This window comes from Microcebus murinus, chromosome 15 (assembly GCF_040939455.1).
Source record: "Microcebus murinus isolate Inina chromosome 15, M.murinus_Inina_mat1.0, whole genome shotgun sequence".
Lineage (NCBI taxonomy): Eukaryota > Metazoa > Chordata > Mammalia > Primates > Cheirogaleidae > Microcebus > Microcebus murinus.
In genome coordinates, this window is record NC_134118.1 from 76,973,240 (window position 1) to 76,992,371 (window position 19,132).

At 49.0% G+C, this 19,132-nt stretch overlaps 1 protein-coding gene across 1 annotated transcript in view; it reads right to left on the reverse strand.

Annotated features, from left to right (window-relative positions):
• CPE (carboxypeptidase E) overlaps positions 1–18,876 on the reverse strand; it is a 58,869-nt gene extending 39,993 nt beyond the window's left edge. The window contains exon 1 of the mRNA XM_020280271.2: positions 18,358–18,876. Coding sequence (XP_020135860.2) covers positions 18,358–18,616 — 259 coding nt within the window. The 5' untranslated portion in view covers positions 18,617–18,876. The remainder of the gene's footprint in view (positions 1–18,357) is intronic.
• Between the last annotated feature and the right edge of the window lie 256 nt (positions 18,877–19,132).

Genomic DNA, 19,132 nt, shown 5'->3' on the forward strand with positions numbered 1-19,132 from the left:
ATGCTATGGGCAGGCTCAGGAAATGTTTCAGACTGAACATTCTTCTTGTCCATATTAAAACAGAGTATTTCTCGAGCGCTATTAATAATTCAACTTGGAATAGAATCATAAATATGCATGAATGGAAGGTCACCTGCCCCGTCCCCTGCTGAGAAAGACCTCTGACTAAGCATTTCCGGAAAGAGAAGCAGCTGCCCCGTTCCAGGTATTCGAGGCACGTCTGTGCTGGGAGCCCAGGAAGGACGAAGAGAAGCCGAGTGACGTCTCTGCCCGACTGCGCCGTGCTGTTGTCCTTTCCCCCTGTCCTCACAGCACCCTGCCCGTGTCTGCGTCCCAGCACTCAGCACCTGGTGTCATCACCTGTGTACACACTGGCTCCCACACAGAGGTCTCCAGGCGTTTTAGTGATCCTGGCTTTTGGAGAAAGCAAGCTCAGGCCGGGCGTGGTGGCTCACGCCTGTCATCCTGGTACTCTGGGAGGCTGAGGCGGGAGGATCGCTCGAGGTCAGGAGTTCGAGACCAGCCTGAGCAAGAGCGAGACCCTGTCTATACTAAAAACAGAAAGAAATTAGCTGAACAACTAAAAATATATAGAAAAAATTAGCCGGGCATGGTGGCACATGACTGTAGTACCAGCTACTTGGGAGGCTGAGGCAGGAGGATCACTTGAGCCCTAGGAGTTTGAGGTTGCTGTGAGCCAGGCTGATGCCACGGCACTCTAGCCTGGGCAACAGAGTAAGACTCTGTCTCAAAAAAACAAACAAACAAACAAACAAAAAGCTAGAGATAAAACAAAGATGAGGATGAAATTAAAAACATGAATTATTTTTAAGAGGCTTTTCACTTCCTCTGTCTGTGTTGTTAGCAAGCCGGAAAACACATTCCCCGTGGCATCTGTTGCCACATAAATTTTGTTCAACAATTAAATCATTGTCATATTGGCAGTGGTGGCAGAACTGCAGAGCTGGGGCCTTGGTGATGATCTAGTCTAACTTCCAGATTGTGCAGAGACAGCCTCCGCCGACATCTCTCACACCACTCCACACTGCTTCCCGCCAGGGCGCAGACACTGGCTTTTATTTACTGTGCCACTAATAAATTGTCTTCCGGAACATGCATCTCGTGGCCTTCAGAATGTGATTTTTTTTTTTTTTTTTTTTTTTTTGAGACAGAGTCTGGCTCTGTCACCCAGGCTAGAGTGAGTGCCGTGGCGTCAGCCTCGCTCACAGCAACCTCAAACTCCTGGGCTCCAGCGATCCTCCTGCCTCAGCCTCCCGAGTAAATGGGACTGCAGGCATGTGCAGAATGCGGTTTTTACGTCTTTGACACTGTCTTCTTTTCACACTCAGCGGGCGCGAGACTCAGGTGACTGCCGTGCGGGTGGCGAGGGTCCCCTCCCTGATGGGCACTCGCCCTAGGCCAGTGGCCCTGTGAGTTGCCCCTGGCTAGGGAAGCAGCAGCCATCAAATAAATGCTCCCCAGGATTCCCTCGAGCTGTTCGTTCATTGGTCCCGTCTGAGTCTGGGCTTGCGTTCGGGGAGCCCGAGTCTCAGCTCAGGACTACACAGTCCCGAGTGTGTGTGTCCGAAATCCAGGAAAGGGAGGAGGCTCGGGCATCTTGCACCCCAGGTTTCAACACCATCATCCTCTTCCAAAGAAGAGACTCTTACAAGTGTTTTTAACAAAGTAGTTTTCTCTTTCCCATTTTTCAACTTGCCAAATTTCTCAGGTTTTCATGCTGACTCTTTCCTCTTCAATGCAGAGCACACATTTCTGTGACGAGTTTAGAGTTTAGGCCGGGCACAGTGGCTCACGCCTGTAATCCCAGCACTCTGGGAGGCCGAGGCGGGCAGATTGCTCAAGGTCAGGAGTTCAAAGCCAACCTGAGCAAGAGCGAGACCCCGTCTCTTCTAAAAATACAAAGAAATTAATTGGCTAACTAATATATATAGAAAAAATTAGCCGGGCATGGTGGCGCATGCCTGTAGTCCCAGCTACTCGGGAGGCTGAGGCAGCAGGATTGCTTGAGCCCAAGAGTTTGAGGTTGCTGTGTGCTAGGCTAGAGTTACAGGCATGAACCCCTGCACTCTGCCATGGCAGTGTTATTTTGACAGCCTCCTGGCCGCCTCCCAGCCCCTACTTTGCACACACCTGGCTCGACATTGAAATAACTAATTTTTCCGAGACACCACCTTCCTAGAGGATCCTGAGCTCACAAGCCCACAGGAGCCCCAGCCACTGCCATCCTGCCTAAATCCCAGCTTTCCGAGTCTCACGGATTGGGGAACTACCTGGTCTTTCCAGAACCACAGTATTTCCTGTTCCCCCTAACATGGACCTCTCTCACGCAGGTGGGCAGGTGCCCCACATCTCAGCAAGACAGAATAACAGGAGGAGAATAAAGTCTGGAGAACAGCAATAACTCCTATTATTTATTAAGTGCATACCGTGCACCAGGACCTGTGCAAGACACTCTACGTGTGCTGTCTCATCTTGTCCCCACGCAAACCTTACGTGACAGGTCTCATGATTTCACAGAATGGAAACTGAGCCCCGTAGAGACTGTCCTCCTCAAGATCTTTAAACGCCAAACGGCAGAGGTGGAACCCAGTCTTGCTCCAGTGCTGGGACTCCTGCCGGCGTGTCCGCTCACAGTGAAGGCGTGTGCCAGGCAGGTGGACACGCAAATCTTAAGTTCAGGGGAGAAACGAGAGTCACAGAATGTCTGTTCCTCACAGGCACCTCCTGGCATGGGTGACCTTGTCCGGGGAGAAAGGATGTGATGAAAAGGGAAGAAAACAAAACAGCTCTGAGCAAAGCCACCACCTGCAGGGTCAGAAGAAAAGACTGGGCAGGTCCCAGGAGAGCAGGAGAGGTATTTAGCGCAAATCAAAGAAGTGTCATTTTGAGTCACAGGAAGGAGAGCAATCAAGTGTAGGAAGTGAAAAAATTCCACTGAGATCCAGTAAGATAAAGAGCAAAAAACACTCGCTGGCACCGATGGCCAGGAGCTGGGGTGACTCGCAACCCGCCCAAACCAGGACAGTTTCTGGGGTGAAAGGGGCACTGTTGACAAGGGCCCGGGACCCCCGAATACGGCCCCGGTGAAAAGCAAGACACAAGGTCACCCTATCGAGAAGCCCCCAGCGCCCTTTGTGAGGACAGTCTGGAGAGAGTGGTGCATCGAACGTCGCCTCGCTGTGATTCGGGAATGCGCGTGTGGTGAGAGAGCACGCAGGCTGGGCGCCGTGGCTCACGCCTGTAAAGCTGAGGCAGGAGGATCGCTTGAGCCCAGGAGTTAGAGGTTGCTGTGAGCCAGGCTGACGCCACGGCACTCACTCTAGCCCAGGCAACAGAGTGAGACTCTGTCTTAAAAAAAAAAAAAAGGGAATGTCTTTTCATAGGTATACAACAGGTATCTGCTGTTTGGAATCCACCGTTATAATTATTACAATACATGTATTTGGCATCTTTACACATCTTACTTGAAAATCCATGATTTTTATCTCTCTTAAACGCAAAAACAACCCTAACAACTATTCATGTTATCATGTATTAAACATTCTCAGTAATTATTACTTTAAGAATATATCTCAGCCAGGCATAGGGACTAATGCCTGTAATCTTAGCACTCTGGGAGGCCAAGGCAGGAGGATCTCTTGAGCTCAGGAGTTCAAGACCAGCCTAAGCAAGAGCGAGATCCCATCTCTACTAAAAAAATAGAAATAAATTAGCTGGATAACTAAACATATATAGAGAAAAAATTAGCCAGGCATGGTGGCGCGTGCCTGTAGTCCCAGGTACTCGGGAGGCTGAGGCAGGAGGATCACTTGAGCCCAGGAGTTTGAGGTTGCTGTGAGCTAGGCTGACGCCATGGCACTCTAGCCCGGGCAATACAGTGAGACTCTGTCTCAAAAAAAAAAAAAAAGAATAGGGAATGTCTTTTCATAGAATGCAACAGGTATCTGCTGTTTGGAATCCATAGTTATAATTATTACAATACATGTATTTGGCATCTTTACACATCTTACCTGAAAATCCATGATTTTTGTCTCTCTTAAATGTGAAAAAAAACCTAACAACTATTCATGTTCTCATATATTCAACATCTTCAGCAATTATTACTTTAAAAATATATCTCTGTTTGGTTTATGGACATAAAATGTGAAAACCGTTTATCAAGCAGATTAATTTGTAGGCACATCAAGACTAACATAATCATGTACTGAAGCATATTTAGACATTTAAATCCTTATGACACAAGCAAGCTCAGCAGTAAAGCCCTTTAATTTCCAGTGTCAAAGAATCACGACATTAATTGGCCATAATCGGCAGTGATTTGAAGGGGAACTTCTCAGTCACGGATTGGTTACAACAGCTAATGTCTGCAACTCCCATTCTCAGCACCCCAGTCCCTCTCACCTGGCACTCTTAACAAGGGAACTGCACCTTTAAATACAGCTCCTGCCAGATGGTCCCCTCCATAAAAAACAGCAGGAGGCAATGTATTAGTGCTGCAAACAGGAAGCCCGCAGAATCAGTCTTCTGTGCTAAGCCATTCTGTTACCATGGCAACACCTGCTTCAGAAGAAATATTGGATTTCCGGGTGACATGAGCCACCCACCTTAAGATATCAGACCCTCCCAGCTATAATGATCAGATACTTTAGCTAAAGTATTGTAACTGCCTAGATTTTTTTCACCGACCTCAAACCAGGGCTCTCTTGAAAAGCCATGATCTTTTCCATGGTCTGCATTCAGTTCCTAACTTCCTCACGTTCCCAGATTAACACGCTGCACTGAAAGGTGTGTGTGTGCTTGTGCGTGCACTTGTGGGCCGACAGTCCTGCATATAAAGACAAATGCTAACGTCTCAGAAAATCCTCACTGGCACGTGCTCTCGTCAGTCTTTCACCAATAGTGTCTCCGACTTCAGTGAACAAAGAATGAAATAAATAATGTAGAAAATATCAGAATAATACTCATTGTTTCCAGCCTCTAAGTTACCTCACATGAATGGTTCAGAATAACAATTAAATCTTACTTTTAACAAAGCCCCATGTCTAAGTTGAAATGATAATTTGTCCCATAAAGGGGAGATTATATTTTTTTTTTACCTGATGAAAATGCAGACAATCTAAGATAATGTCTGGAAATTATGTAGAATCGAGATACGAGGGTGAGGCAGAAAGGATGTTTGCTTTGAGAGCTTGGAAAGAAGGTGTCTAAGAACACGGCAGCAAAGAACATTTCCCCACAAAGGGGAGAGAGGAGGGTGAGAAGAGAGGAACGAGTCCTGGAAGGGGGGAAGACAAAACAAACAGGAGCTGTGCATTCACTTAACAACGTAGCTGCGTATACACAGTCTAATCTTGGCTTTGCCACTTACAAACCTGTGATATTAAAGTCATTGAACCTCCCTGGGCCTCAGTTTCCTGATTTGTAGAGTGGAAATAATAGCAGTACCAACCCCACATAGGTTGCTCGGATGAGTTAAGTCTTTAAACAGTGCTTGGCATACACTAAACATTACATAAGTGTGGGCAAAAAACGTAAAGCAAATTCATTCTCTCTCCACAACCCCTAAATATGTTTTCTTGGCTCATCTTTAAACCTTAATTTTTTCCTTTATTTTCTAACTCACTCTGTGTTTTAAAGCTTTTTGTTTTCAGTTGCCTTCACTTTCTTCCTTCATTTTAAATGTGGTGTTCTGTGTCTTAGTATTTTTCTAACCATCTCTATCATCCTAACTTCTTATGTGCTATTTTCAGCACCTGAAACTGCACTTTCTGAGAGCTATTTAAAGCCATGCGTGGCAGGTGCACAGAGACCCCCGGCCACGCCCCTCCCAAACCACCCAGAGGACCAGGCCGGCTAAAGGAGACTCCAGAAACCAGTTCAGGGACTAAAACCTCATGTGCAGAGAACAAATCTGATTGTCTGAAAAGTGGTTGTTGTTTTTTTTAATGAAAACTTTGCTGTCTTTAAAATTCCAACCCACACACACTTTTTTTCCTTTGGAGGGAGTAGAAAAAAAGAGGGCAAAGTAAATGAAACATCTTTAAAGCAGCACCTCTTTGTGAGAGAAAAAAGTTGTTGTGGCTTTAGAATTAACTGGGTTTTTTTTTTTTTGAGACTGTTGCCCAGGCTAGAGTGCCATGGCGTCAGCCTAGCTCACAGCAACCTCAAACTCCTGGGCTCAAGCGATCCTCCTGCCTCAGCCTCTCATGCCTGGCTAATGTTTTCTATATATTTTTAGTTGGCCAATTGATCTCTTTCTATTTTTAGTAGCGACGGGGTCTCCCTCTTGCTCAGGCTGGTTTCAAACTCCTGACCTTGAGCGATCCGCCCGCCTCAGCCTCCCAGAGTGCTGGGGTTACAGGCGGGAGCCACCGCACCCGGCCATCTCAAGTCTTTTCACTGCATTATTCTTCCATTTCCTGCTCACGTGAGAACACGCCCTGCCACGCGAACACCAGCCTAGAGACTCTGGAATGTTCTGCTCGCCGACGTCCTGACTGTGAACGACCGGCAGAACGTATCATCTAACCATTTCGGCGGAGTTACTCTTAGGACAAAAATCAAAACCCAAAATTTCCCTCACGTGTATTTCATATCTGTTCTTAAATTCTCACAACGGCGTGTACCACTATGATCTGCACTATAATTTAAGGAGGCCCCTTTATTGCAGACATCGTTCTTATGCATATTTCTTTTTAATAAAGGACATGTATTAAATACGCAATATAACGTCAGTAATTCTTATGGCGCTTTAACATGTTTTATAAGGCATTCGCAAATACGGAAATAAAGTTCTCTGGGAACCTGCGTAACGGTCGTTGACTTGCAAAACACCCTACACAAACCTGAGACCCCGTTAGCACAGGTGACATTTCCGCATTAAACTCTAACGCAGACACATGGACAGGTCCACACGGGCACGACTTTTTGAAAGGAAGCCTCGCCCAATTTCAGCCGTTGATGTCGTCCCCCCCCAACTGCCACCACCACGGCACACGCTTCCTTCTGCGTGGGCACACACCCCGAGGGCCGCCCCGCAAACCACACCACCCCCAAAGGCCCCTCCCAGTGGGGCCAAGGTTCCAACTGGGGACACGTGACCCAGGCCTCAACGGTCAGTGGAGACCGTGGGAGGCGCCTGGCTCAAACTCCCCCGACGTCTCAGGCGTGTTCTAGGAGGCGCTGTGGTACGGCGGGTCTCTGATCCCCGCTGAAGAGTTCTCAGTCGCGCTGCAGTGTACACGCAACTGCCCTTCCCGAGACAGTCTTGGGTGTTGCCGACGCCTGTCTGGAAGCAAGACAAAGCCCCCATCCCATCTTCCAAAGAAATGTGCCCACACGTCAGCGAGGAGCACAACAGACTCTGCTGACGCCCGACATTTCTACCACCCCCAGGTCTCCCGAAGCCACCGCCCTGACGTCATTCTCTCCTTCTCCGACTCCCCACCAGCCTCCTTCTCATCCATCACAGCTCACGGCTCAGCCCTGAAGACCCGGCCTCCCCCAGAGCCGTCTTCCAACGAAAACTTGTTTCTTCCTAGACAGTGGCCCCGGCTGCCAAGAAAAACAGCCTTCTCTGTGAGTGCCTGCAGAGAGTCCACGCACGCCGAGTGAGTTATTGCAGCGCCTTCCGGACCCTTTGCTGCCCTGGGCCCTGCCCGCCCACCCGCGGCACACCCAGCCCGTCCGCAGGGCCGGGAGGAAGCTCTGCCCTGAGGATTTGGAAACACACTGATAAGTCACATTCCAGTAAACCTCTCACAGCCTGCAGTTCCCGCCACAGCTTATGGTCCTCAGTGAGCACAGAGGAAACAGCCACGTCCACTCCCCCATCCTCGTGCCCTGTCAGGGGACATGCTCTAAAGACAGCGCCCTGCCGTGCCGCAGAAAACAAGTCCAGGCTCCTGGCTTCACAGCTGCGGGCAGGTTGTTCCATCTCTCTGCAGCTCAACTTCATCATCTATAAAATGAGTGTTCGGGCCGGGGGCGGTGGCTCACGCCTGTAATCCTAGCACTCTGGGAGGCCGAGGCTGTCGGATCGCTCAAGGTCAAGAGTTCAAAACCAGCCTGAGCAAGAGAGAGACCCCGTCTCTACTAAAAAGTAGAAAAAATTAGCCGGGCATGGTGGCGCATGCCTGTAGTCCCAGCTACTTGGGAGGCTGAGGCAGGAGAATCGCTTGAGCCCAGGAGTTGGAGGTTGCTGTGAGCTAGGCTGATGCCACAGCACTCTAGCCCAGGCAACGGAGCGAGGCTCTGTCTTAAAAAAAAAATTGAGAGTGTTCCTTCCTTCCAGCTAGGAAAGAAAACTCTATAATTCTAACATCTCACAATCCTACGGAGCACCAACGAAGACTGGGTTTGACACTGGGAGTAAACTCAAAATAAACTTACCCTAATCAAAAACCTATAATTGGAAACACTGGTGAAATGCTAAATATTTCTGCATGGTGAATTTCTCTCCCAAAGGCATCTGACAAGCTGCATGATCATTATTCAAGCGTTGGACAAAAGCAGCTGGAGGAATGTTCCAGAACAGCTGCCAATGCACGGAGAACAGCTCCGGCCTCGATTCTCCTGCAGTCACTCAGACTGCGTTGCCTTCTCTGTTTGCTTGTGTTTTCAAACATGGCTTTTGAATTAAATAGTCAAAGCAGAACAGAATTGGGCTGTACTAAACTGCTGGAAATTAGCCTAACAAAATCACATTACCTCTTTTCCCTCCATGACTTTGGAGGGTGTTCAGTGCTCAGTAACAGGTACCTAGGTGGAAAAGCATTAGCAATCCATTGTTGCTCATGACAATATATTAATAATACAGTATATGCCTAATATATGCTTCTATAATATGTACTATAACCATATTGCATGCTTGACTTACATATATACATCACATGCATGCATACTAACATACACACATATGTTAGCATAAGCTCCATTCCAAGCAGTTTCACCATCCAGATGAGGGAAATCGACCCCAAAGGCCAACACCCTGAAAATTATATTCTCCAATCAGATGAAAAGAGTCAGCGCCCCACACTGCTCCCCACTTCTCCTGAGTGTGATTTCCGAATGAGGACTGATTTGAAAGCAATTCTCTCTGGCATTTCCACGTGCCTGTGAATGAATGTCTTTATTTTTCCCTCGGTGACCCGCCCGGTTAGTATTATTTATCCCTGCGAGTGGTTAGCGGGGCGTTTCCTATTACCTGGCCTCAGAACCGAGAGCAGCATGGAAAATGCGGGGGTCCACAAAGGACAGCCTTCTCGGCCTCCTGGAAATGCTGGCAGAGGTATGAATGATTTCCTTATGTCACTCTCTTTACGGAGTCCATAAATACGTCCCTTTACCCACTGAATTTCTGAGAAAATCCTGGCAAGTCTGACCCTTCTGAACATTCTCTGGGAGACACATTCTCATTCATTCACTCTCCCTGTACAAGACGTCACAGGATTACAGCAACTGCTGGGTTCAGCTTCAATGTTAAAAGAACAACAGCAACAAAAATGAGAGCTTTTAAATTATTCAGGAAAAAATATCTCCAAACTCACACTGAATTGACATTCCTGAAAGTCAGATGTGATTTTTCAAGATATGATTTGTGCGGACTGAAACAGCATCAAAGGAGAAGAGGAAATGTTTGTTAAAACACTATAAGGTGGCCAACTAAAAATATATAGAAAAAATTAGCCGGGCGTGGTGGCACATGCCTGTAGCCCCAGCTATTCAGGAGGCTGAGGCAGGAGGATCACTTGAGCCCAGGAGTTTGAGGTTGCTGTGAGCTAGGCTGATGCCACGGCACTCTAGCCTGGGCAACAGAGTGAGACTCAAAAAAAAAAAGCAGTATGAGGTGCCCTCAGCTCCCATCTACCCAGCAATCTGAGCAGTCTACAAAAAGCATCCCAGAAGCCTGGGAATAATGGGAGAGGGGCCTCAAAATACTAAAAGTCATTCCCACACAGTCCATGGTTCTACCGCCAGAGGAAGCCCTAGAGATGTCCTCAACATACAATCCACCAATTCAGACACACTAGTAAAATTAACACACTCTTCTAATACAGTTTCTCCAGCTCGGTCCATAGCTCACCAGCAGAGAGCAAATTGGGAACTGAAATAGGTTTGAGAGGTACAGGAACCTGTGCACAACCTATGCACGTGAAAACGTACAACGCTCTTGACCGCAGGTGCTATACTGGCCGGGGGAACAGTGGGGCCCATCTACACTCTGGGGAGACTGTTCCAAGCAACATTCAGCCCAGAGTTATTCTAACTTGAGGAAAGATATTTTGATGGTCTTGTGGTCCACAAGAGCAACCAGCTGGTCCGCAAGAACGTGCGCGGTCACTGTTCTGGGTCCAGGAGACGACAGACACGTCACGAAACCTCCCCTCACTTTACGACCTGGCAATGGTGAATTAAGCACTGACATCATCAAAATACGTCTTAAATCTGATTGAGAGTATTTTCACCGGATGTTTGGACTTGTTCATTTATTATTTCAGTCACACTTAACGAAGTTCATTCCGCCAAGTAATTTTATAAAATTTAATTTATAAATGGTTATACGTTACCTTGCCTTTCTAACAGGTTTTGTATGTTTGCCTGCAAAATTAGCTTTGAGAAGGGTGGACCAGCACGAGCAAAGCTTCACGTCATTAACTTTTCAACTGGATTTTGCAGCCTCATCTGACAGCTCTGACTTCTGTCAGAAACGGAGTGGACCGTGCTGAGGACGAGAAGTTGGGCCCCTCCACTAGCCAATAATGGGCTGTCCCTGGTGGACAAGCAAAGGCAGTGCAAACTTAACCCAAATGTGCCTGCTTTAAGACTCAGACGGTTCCTTCTACAGCTCCATAAAACTGTTTTTAAATAACTCCTTTAAAAAATAAGCTTCTCAAGCTACCTGTCTTTCTTACAGTGTAACTACTCTTAATATATATGTACTAAGATTTTCCTAGTGCCTAACAGTAGCTTATGTGCGTTTTTGCAGGGCATAAATGAAGATCATTCTCTTAAGATCTTTTAAAAAGAGAGAAATGTATGTACTTGACTTTTCTTTTTTAAGACAGGTCTCACTATGTTTCGTGGGCTGGTCTCAAACCCCTGAGGAGCTTAGGCCATCCTCACACCCGAGCTTCCTGAGTGCCCAGACTGTGGGCACAAACCCCCACGTCCACTCTGATTTTGCTTTTAAACTCACCAAGTGGGAGACACTTCAAGCACCGAGTTCCTATAAAGATGAATATTATCTAATTTCTTAACCTGCGATAAGAATAGAAAAGCGTTAATTTAGGACCAAACTGGAGGCTGTCGAGAGACACAGGCTGACAGTGAGTGTGCCCACATGTCCCACGTTTCTCAGACGAAACCTCCCAGCGACATCCAAGCCACGGCTCTGCCTTGCTTTACTATGCACAGGTGAAAAAGAAAGGTGAGGCAGAGAAGAGAACATGGGGCCACATTAAGGTCACCAGACTCTTCAGACCCAGCTCAGAGGACCCAGGTACCGTGTTTCCCCGAAAATAACAAGACCTGCCCATAAAATAAGCCCTAGCATTATTTCTAAGCACTTGCGCAATAGAAGCCCCACCCCGAAAATAAGACCTAGTGACGGGCGTGGCCACGCAGCGCATCTGTACAACCCGTGCATGTCGTCGCGGAGCGGGAAAGAAGACGAGCAGCCCTTCTCATCTGCCCCGTGAGAGCTCTATGACTTGACATGAGAGATCGGGGCCACTGGTTCTAAAGGAAATACAGTTGCAAGACATTCAGGACAGAATTCGGCATTTCGAGAGTTAGGATGATGTTCCAGAAGAAGACGACTTAACTATATTTGAATAAATGTAGATTGTTGTACTGTACTTAAAAAAAATAACACATCTCCTGAAATATAAGCCCTAGGGTGTCTTCTTGAGGAAAAATAAATATAAGACCGTCTCATTTTCGGGGAAACACAGTAGTATCCTCGTGAAAACAAACACAAATTCAGCACAGCTATTTAAAAACCCTAGTAGAATATGTGACCATATTTAGACAGGACAATAATAGCCCAAGAAAATTTCCTGAAAGAAAAATACTTTTGAAAAGTGATTTTTAAAAAAGAATCAACCACTCAGATTAAAAAACTCAATTTCTGATAATAGCTATAAATAGAAGTGAAAACAAGAAAAGCGAAGGTTATTTTGTAGATGCAAGTGAACTCTATAAATAAACTAATTTTAAATTTAAAACAATTTAAGATGATTTCTGCATTCACAGTCATCTGGCCATTATCAAAACCTAGACAAAACTCACACTTCCAGATAGTATTTTAGTCCACATGTCTGCAGAGTATCCTTCACTATAGATCCACACAGCATTCACGTGAGAATCATATATCCAGATTTTTTTATTGCTTTGGCATTTTCCAAAAACTGAATTTGACTCCAGAGAAAAGACATTGAACACACTGATTTCTCTTTGTGTGAGATCTCGTGGAGTTAATGCAGTTTCCAAAACTGCATTAACTGAATTCCCATGATGCTAGTTATGTTGAGAATCTGGCTTAACACTGACTGAGTACCCACAACGAATAAGACTGGTTTCCTCTAGCAAACTTAAAAAAAAAAAACTGTGCTGCACAATGTCATGATTGGAAGCAAATGAAACTATTTCAATAGGGTGTTGTACTTTACAGTCAGATGTCCAACACCACACCTAAAACACACACAAAAGCAGAAAATATTTTATTTTGCAAATGTCTTTAACATTTTCAGTAGCTTCCTGCACAGAGACTGTCTTTACATTTGCTACGTCAAGAACCAGATGTAGAAGGAAGCTTTGAACGTTGTGTCTAGGTGCAGCGAGCACTTTGCAGTGTCCACTGGTGACACAGTGTGCAAATTCAGCTCAGCGTGCGGGAGACAGTGACACAAGGCAAGAAATAAAATAACACATTTCAAGATTTGCTTCAAAGGGCCGGGCTCGGTGGCTCACGCCTGCAATCCTAGGAGGATCGCTCAAGGTCAGGAGTTCAAAACCAGCCTGAGCAAGAGTGAGACCCCGTCTCCATTAAAAATGCAAAGAAATTAACTGGCCAGCTAAAAATATATAGAGAAAAAATTAGCCGGGCATGGTGGTGCCTGCAGTCCCAAGCTACTCGGGAGGCTGAGGCAGGAGGATTGCTTGAGCCCAGGAGTGTGAGGTTGCTGTGAGCTAGGCTGATGCCATGGCACTCTAGCCCCGGCAACAGAGTGAGACTCTGTCTCAAAAAAAAAAAGATTTGCTTCAAAGGGTGACTGGCAGATAAAGTAAAACAGCATCACATAGTGGGTGTTCACTAAATGCTCCCTAAATTAAACTGAAATTATTAGTTATATTAACAAAGGCCTGTTTTCACCATGGAAATTTGATTGCAGTGTGGAATGTTATACAGCAATAGTTACGAGGAAAAGCTGTTTTAGAAATCACCCTTTCATTAGGAAAAAGAAAAAGGTTATTCAGGACGTAACCAGGGAGGTGACAACCCAACTTTTATATTGAAGCTTTAATGCCCTAAACTCATGGTTACAGTTTACAATTTGAGGTTGGGTACAGCAACTCACGGCTAGCACTTTGGGAAGCCTAGCACTTTGGCAGGCTGAGGTGGGAGGATCGCTTAAGGTCAAGAGTTCGAGACCAGCCTAAGCAAGAGCAAGAAATTGCTCTAGATTTATTTAGCTACCTGAAGAAACAGTCATAAAGACTTTCTGAAATAATGACGAACACTTTGACTATTCCTACTGAGCAAAGCAAAACAGGATGTCACACAGAAGAAAAGCAGAAATGCCCCACATTTTAAAAATAGATAAAAAAGCAAACATTTGTGAACAAGAAAACAGCAAGAAGGCTGCCAGGCATGGTGGCTCATACCTGTAATCCTAGCACTCTGGGAGGCCGAGGCGGGAGGATAGCTTGAGGTCAGGAGTTCAAAGCCAGCCTGAACAAGAGTGAGACCTCATTTCTACTAAAATAGAAAAAAACTTAGCTGGGCATCATGTTCCTGCCTGCAGTCCCAGCTACTGGGGAGGCTGAGGCAGGAGGATCGCTTGAGCTCAGGAGTTGGAGGCTGCAGTGAGCTATGACGACACTACTGCACTCTACCCAGGGTGACAGAGTGAGACTCTGAAGGAAACAGGGAAGGGAGGGAATGAGGAAGAGAGAGAGGAAGGGAGGGAGAAAGGAAGGGAGCAAGATAAAACAGTGAGAAGAGGAAAAAGTCCTTCGGGGCTGTCAGTGAGCCCTGTCCTCGGGGGTCAGCTTGCAGCAGGCTGGTGGGGCAGACCTCAAGGGTGTGCACACTAAGTGACTTAAACCCCAGGGAGCACATTTTTCAGACCAACTGAAAGTAAAGGGGAAAAAAGTTCACAAATTAGCCCATCTTCTTAATAACCAGATGTAAGCAACTGCATTAAGTTTATTTCTACATATTAATAATACTATCCAACTTGGGCCTCACAGCAGCCCTGTGAGGTCTGAGTTTTAAAGCATTCCCATTCTACAGACAAGAAAAGGAGGTACACAGAAGTTAAAAGCACGAGGCTATTTAACAACCAAAGATGAGCTGGGACGCATTTGTCCATCTTCCCAATCAGAATGATCTGTCATAAGTCTCGTTACCTCAGAATCAAGCTCTGAATGCAGTCAGTGTAACCTTAAGAGCTTTCTGCACATGAACCACTCCCCTAGCTCTTTACCGGGAAAATGGAAAGCGTATTCCCCACCCGGAAGAGCTCCCTGCACAAGAGCCGCTGCTGGAGAATCGCCCCGGGGGACTGGTTACCGCCACGCTGAGAAGGCCAACGCCAAGGCTGCTGCTTCTCAGGCTGGTGCAGCAAGCTTCAAGATAAGCTTCCTTTTTCAATAAGAAGGGGGGGGGGTGGGAATTCCACGGGGAAAGAAGACTGGAAAATGCCGCCCAGTGTGCGTCTGCCTTGGAGATCTGAAACATCTATTAGCACATTAAGAGCTCTGGTAAGCCTTGCTATACACAAACCTGTTTATCTTTTTTTTACCTAATACCTATCAAATCATGCTGACCTAAGGTTCCATCGAAAAACATGCATTGGGAAAAGCTTGGCATGTCACTCCTTACAGGGGCTATTTTGCATTTTGTTTTGTTTTGAGACAGAGTCTCCCTCTATTGCCCGGGCTAGAGTGCCGTGGTGTCAGCCTACCTCACAGCAACCTCACACTCCTGGGCTCAAGCGATCCTCCTGCCTCAGCCTCCCGAGTAGCTGGGACTGCAGGCATGCGCCACCATGCCCGGCTAATTTTTTATATATATGTTTAGTTGTCCAGCTAATTTCTTTCTATTTTTTTTAGTAGAGACGGAAGTCTCGCTCTTACTCAGGCTGGTCTTGAACTCCTGACCTTGAGTGATCCGCCTGCCTCAGCCTCCCAGAGTGCTAGGGTTACAGGCGTGAGCCACCACGCCCAGCCTGTATTTAATAGTGTCTCTCCCCAAGGAAGAGCATGCAGAGTGGAGGTTTCACCCATGGCAGGTCTGCGAACAGGTGGTTCAGGGGACTCACCTGCCCCCTCTTGGTCTAAGCAAATGATGTCAGGCTGGGGCAGCCCCACTCCCCCTTCCAGCAGCCAAGCACAAGCCAGTCAGGAGCATTACTTCTGGCAAAGCTGTGCTGACGCACTCAGGTCTAAAAATAACTCTTGACCACAGGCAGTAGCTCTAGATTCTTCTCCCCAATCTAAAATCTATGTTCACCACCTGTAAGGTGCTACTTAATTGTAATCATTTCCCACAAATAGGTACTAATCTGTTATGAAAAGAGGCCACACAAATAATCAAAATCCCCAGCTCTGCTTTTCAAGTTGTGCAGAAAATGCTGCCAACGTTAAATGTTCCATCACGATATCTGGCCAATGCATGCCGGCATGTATACACTTCAAACTTTAAAGTGTGTAAATTCAGGGGGGAAGCGAGAGGGGAGGAATAAGTCCAAAATAATCATTATAGCCTTCAAGAGAGAAAAATCCATGCTCTGAAGAATGCTTTTGAGATACCATTTCAGCTATAAGTCAGATTTACTTCCCAAGAGCAATCCTGAACTACATATAAAAGAAACAGTGTTTCAAACAAACAAATGGTAACTCCTATTTCATCCTGGGAGGCGTGGTCTGGGGGTATGATTCCACAGCTTAGATGTAATGACGGTTTCTTTTATGAGCACTGTATTTTAATATGGACACGCATGCCTAGGAAAACATGTGTCTGGGTTTGAACACATGAGTCCTTATGAAGAAAAAAGTATAAAATATACGTAAAAGGAGAGGAAAGTGAGGGAAATGATCGTGCCTGGCAGGTATGACATCTCACGGGGACTTCTGCAAGCACCTGGAATCAGCCCCCAGCCCAGTCTGAGCACAGTCCTCACCCCAGTCCCAAGCTGGTCGCAAACACAAACTCTCAGTATAGAGGGAACCTGGCTGGGTGTGGTGGCTCACGCCTGTCATCCTAGCACTCTGGGAGGCCAAGGCGGGAAGATCACTCAAGGTCAGGAGTTGGAAACCAGCCTGAGCAAAAGCGAGACCCTGTCTCTACTAAAAATAGAAAGGAATTAATTGGCCAACTAAAAATATACAGAAAAAATTAGCTGGACGTGGTGGAGCATGCCTGTAGTCCCAGCTACTACGGAGGCTGAGGCAGGAGAATTGCTTGAGCCCAGGAGTGTGAGGTTGCTGTGAGCTAGGCTGATGCACGGCACTCTAGCCCCCGCAACAGAGTGAGACTCTGTCTCAAAAAAAAAAAAAAAAAAAAAAAAAAAAATCACTTCTTTCTGCTCAGGAAGAGGCTGGGTGTGTCAACAAACTTCTCTGTCCATAAACCGCCAATCTAAGCGAGTCCCCTCTCACTGGCTGTTCTGCACTGGGAAGTGCTGTACCTGTGTATACTGTTTCGCTTTGTCAGGGTGCCTCTATCATTTGAAGATCAAAATGTCTGTTGAACACCTATTTTAATTCCATCTCAGCTCGGTCCCTATGTATCATTCATTATGGAACTATTCTGGCCCTTCCTTGAGAATTTTTAGCCCATTTTTCTTGCTTTGTCATTTAAAAAGAAAAGAGCATTGCATGCTGACATTGCTAGCCCAGCTTACATTAGCAGAGCCTGATTACCAGAAGATCAGGCCTAAATCATTTCCAAAGAGCAGAAACGTAATGAAAAAAGCCCCAAGAACATTTTTAAAATACTTTTCTATTAATACTAAATGCCTCACATTTAGCATGAAGTACGACTCGCCCTGACATACTCAAGGAAGATGCACACGTCAGCTACTTGGGAGTATCAGGTGGAATAAACACCAGGTGACAAACTATTCATCTCACGTGGTTAAAACCAGACAAAATGCAATCGTCCTTTCTCCCTAGAAAGACCGAGTGCAGTTTCAGGACAGGAACGCCTGTCAGAGCTGACCTTTCACCTTTCCGCCAGGCTAGGAGGACCTGCGAGTCCGCACAGACCACCGCCCAGGACCGACAGCACCCCGAGCACCCCCACCCCGAGAGCACCCCCCGCCCCAAGTGCACCCCGCCTCGAGCACCCCCACCCCAAGAGCACGTCCACCCCGCCCCAAGCACCCCCACCCCGAGAGCACCCCGACCCCGAGAGCACCCTCACCCCTCCCTGAGAGCACCCCCAGCCCCAAGTGCACCCCACAGAGCACCCCCCGCCCCCAGAGCACCTCAATGTCCCCGAGTGCACCCCCAACCCTGAGTGCAACCCCCGCCAAGAGAGCACCCCCAACACCGAGAGCACCCTCGTCCCAAGAGCACCCCCCAATCCTGAGCGCACCCCCAACCCCGAGCGCACCCCCTGCCAAGAGCGCACCCCCCACCCCGAGAGCATCCCCGCCTCGAGCACCTCAACGTCCCCCCACCCCGCCCAGCGCACGTCCCGGCGCAGATGCGCACGCGGAGCCCGCGGGACCAACGAGCGGGTCCCAGGAATTGGGCCCTAACGGACGCCTCCGCCCTGTCCTCTCACCCGCCTCTGCACCTCACCCTGGCACCCCGGTAGCGAGGGCCCCCCAACCCCCGGCTGACAGTTATTCCCTCAGGAGTTCCCTGCCCCGTCCGCGGCCCCCCCCCCGCCCCCGCCCGCGGACACGGATCCGGACCGCCCGGCCTCCCGCAGCGCCCGGTCGGGCCTCCCGCCCTGCCCCGCCCTGCCCCGCCCCGACACCGCACCGGCCCCAGCACCCCACGGGCCCCGGCACCGCACGGGCCCCGGCACCGCACAGCCCCGGCACCGCACCGGCCCCGGCACCGCACGGCCCGGCTCCCCCGGCCGCGGGCGCTTACCCGGCTCGTGGACGCCCGGGTTGTCCGACAGCTCGAGCACCAGCAGCTCGCGGCCCTCGGCGCTGCGCCCGGCCGAGTAGAGCCTGGCGACGGCCGCGCACTGCAGCCACACGGCCACCAGCGCCTCGCGCAGCTCGGGGTAGCGGTGGTACTCGAAGGGCAGGCCGCCCCCGCGCCGCGCGCCCGCCGCGCCCGCCAGCCCCGCGCAGGCGGCCAGCGCGCCCAGCGCCAGCAGCGCCCGGGCCTCGCGCCCGGCCATGGCCCGCAGGCTCCGCTCCGGTCCGCGCGCTCCGGGGGCCGCAGGCTACGCTCGGTCCGCTCGCTCCGGGGACCGCAGGCACCGCTCGGGTCCGCGCGCTCCGGGGACCACAGGCACCGCTCGGGTCCGCGCGCTCCGGGGACCGCAGGCACCGGGGACCGCAGGCTCCGCTCGGGTCCGCAGGCACCGGGGACCGCAGGCTCCGCTCGGGTCCGCGCTCCGGGTACCGCAGCGTGCTGGCCGGCCGGGTTCGGCGGAGCCAATGGCGCCCGCGCGCAGGTGAGGGGCGGCGGGGTCTGGCCGCGGCGGCGCTGACGTCGAGCCCGAGCCCCACCCGCGCGGCGCCGCAGAGATGTCCCCGGATGGCGGCGGGGCCTTTAAAGGGCCACCCGCCCGCGCGTCTGCGCGTCTGCGCCAGAGCCGCGGCCGTCCCCGCGCCGGGGACTCGGGACGCGGGGACACGCGCCGCAGCCCGGACGCGGCCGGCCGGGAACCGGAACGCCGGCTCTGTGCGGA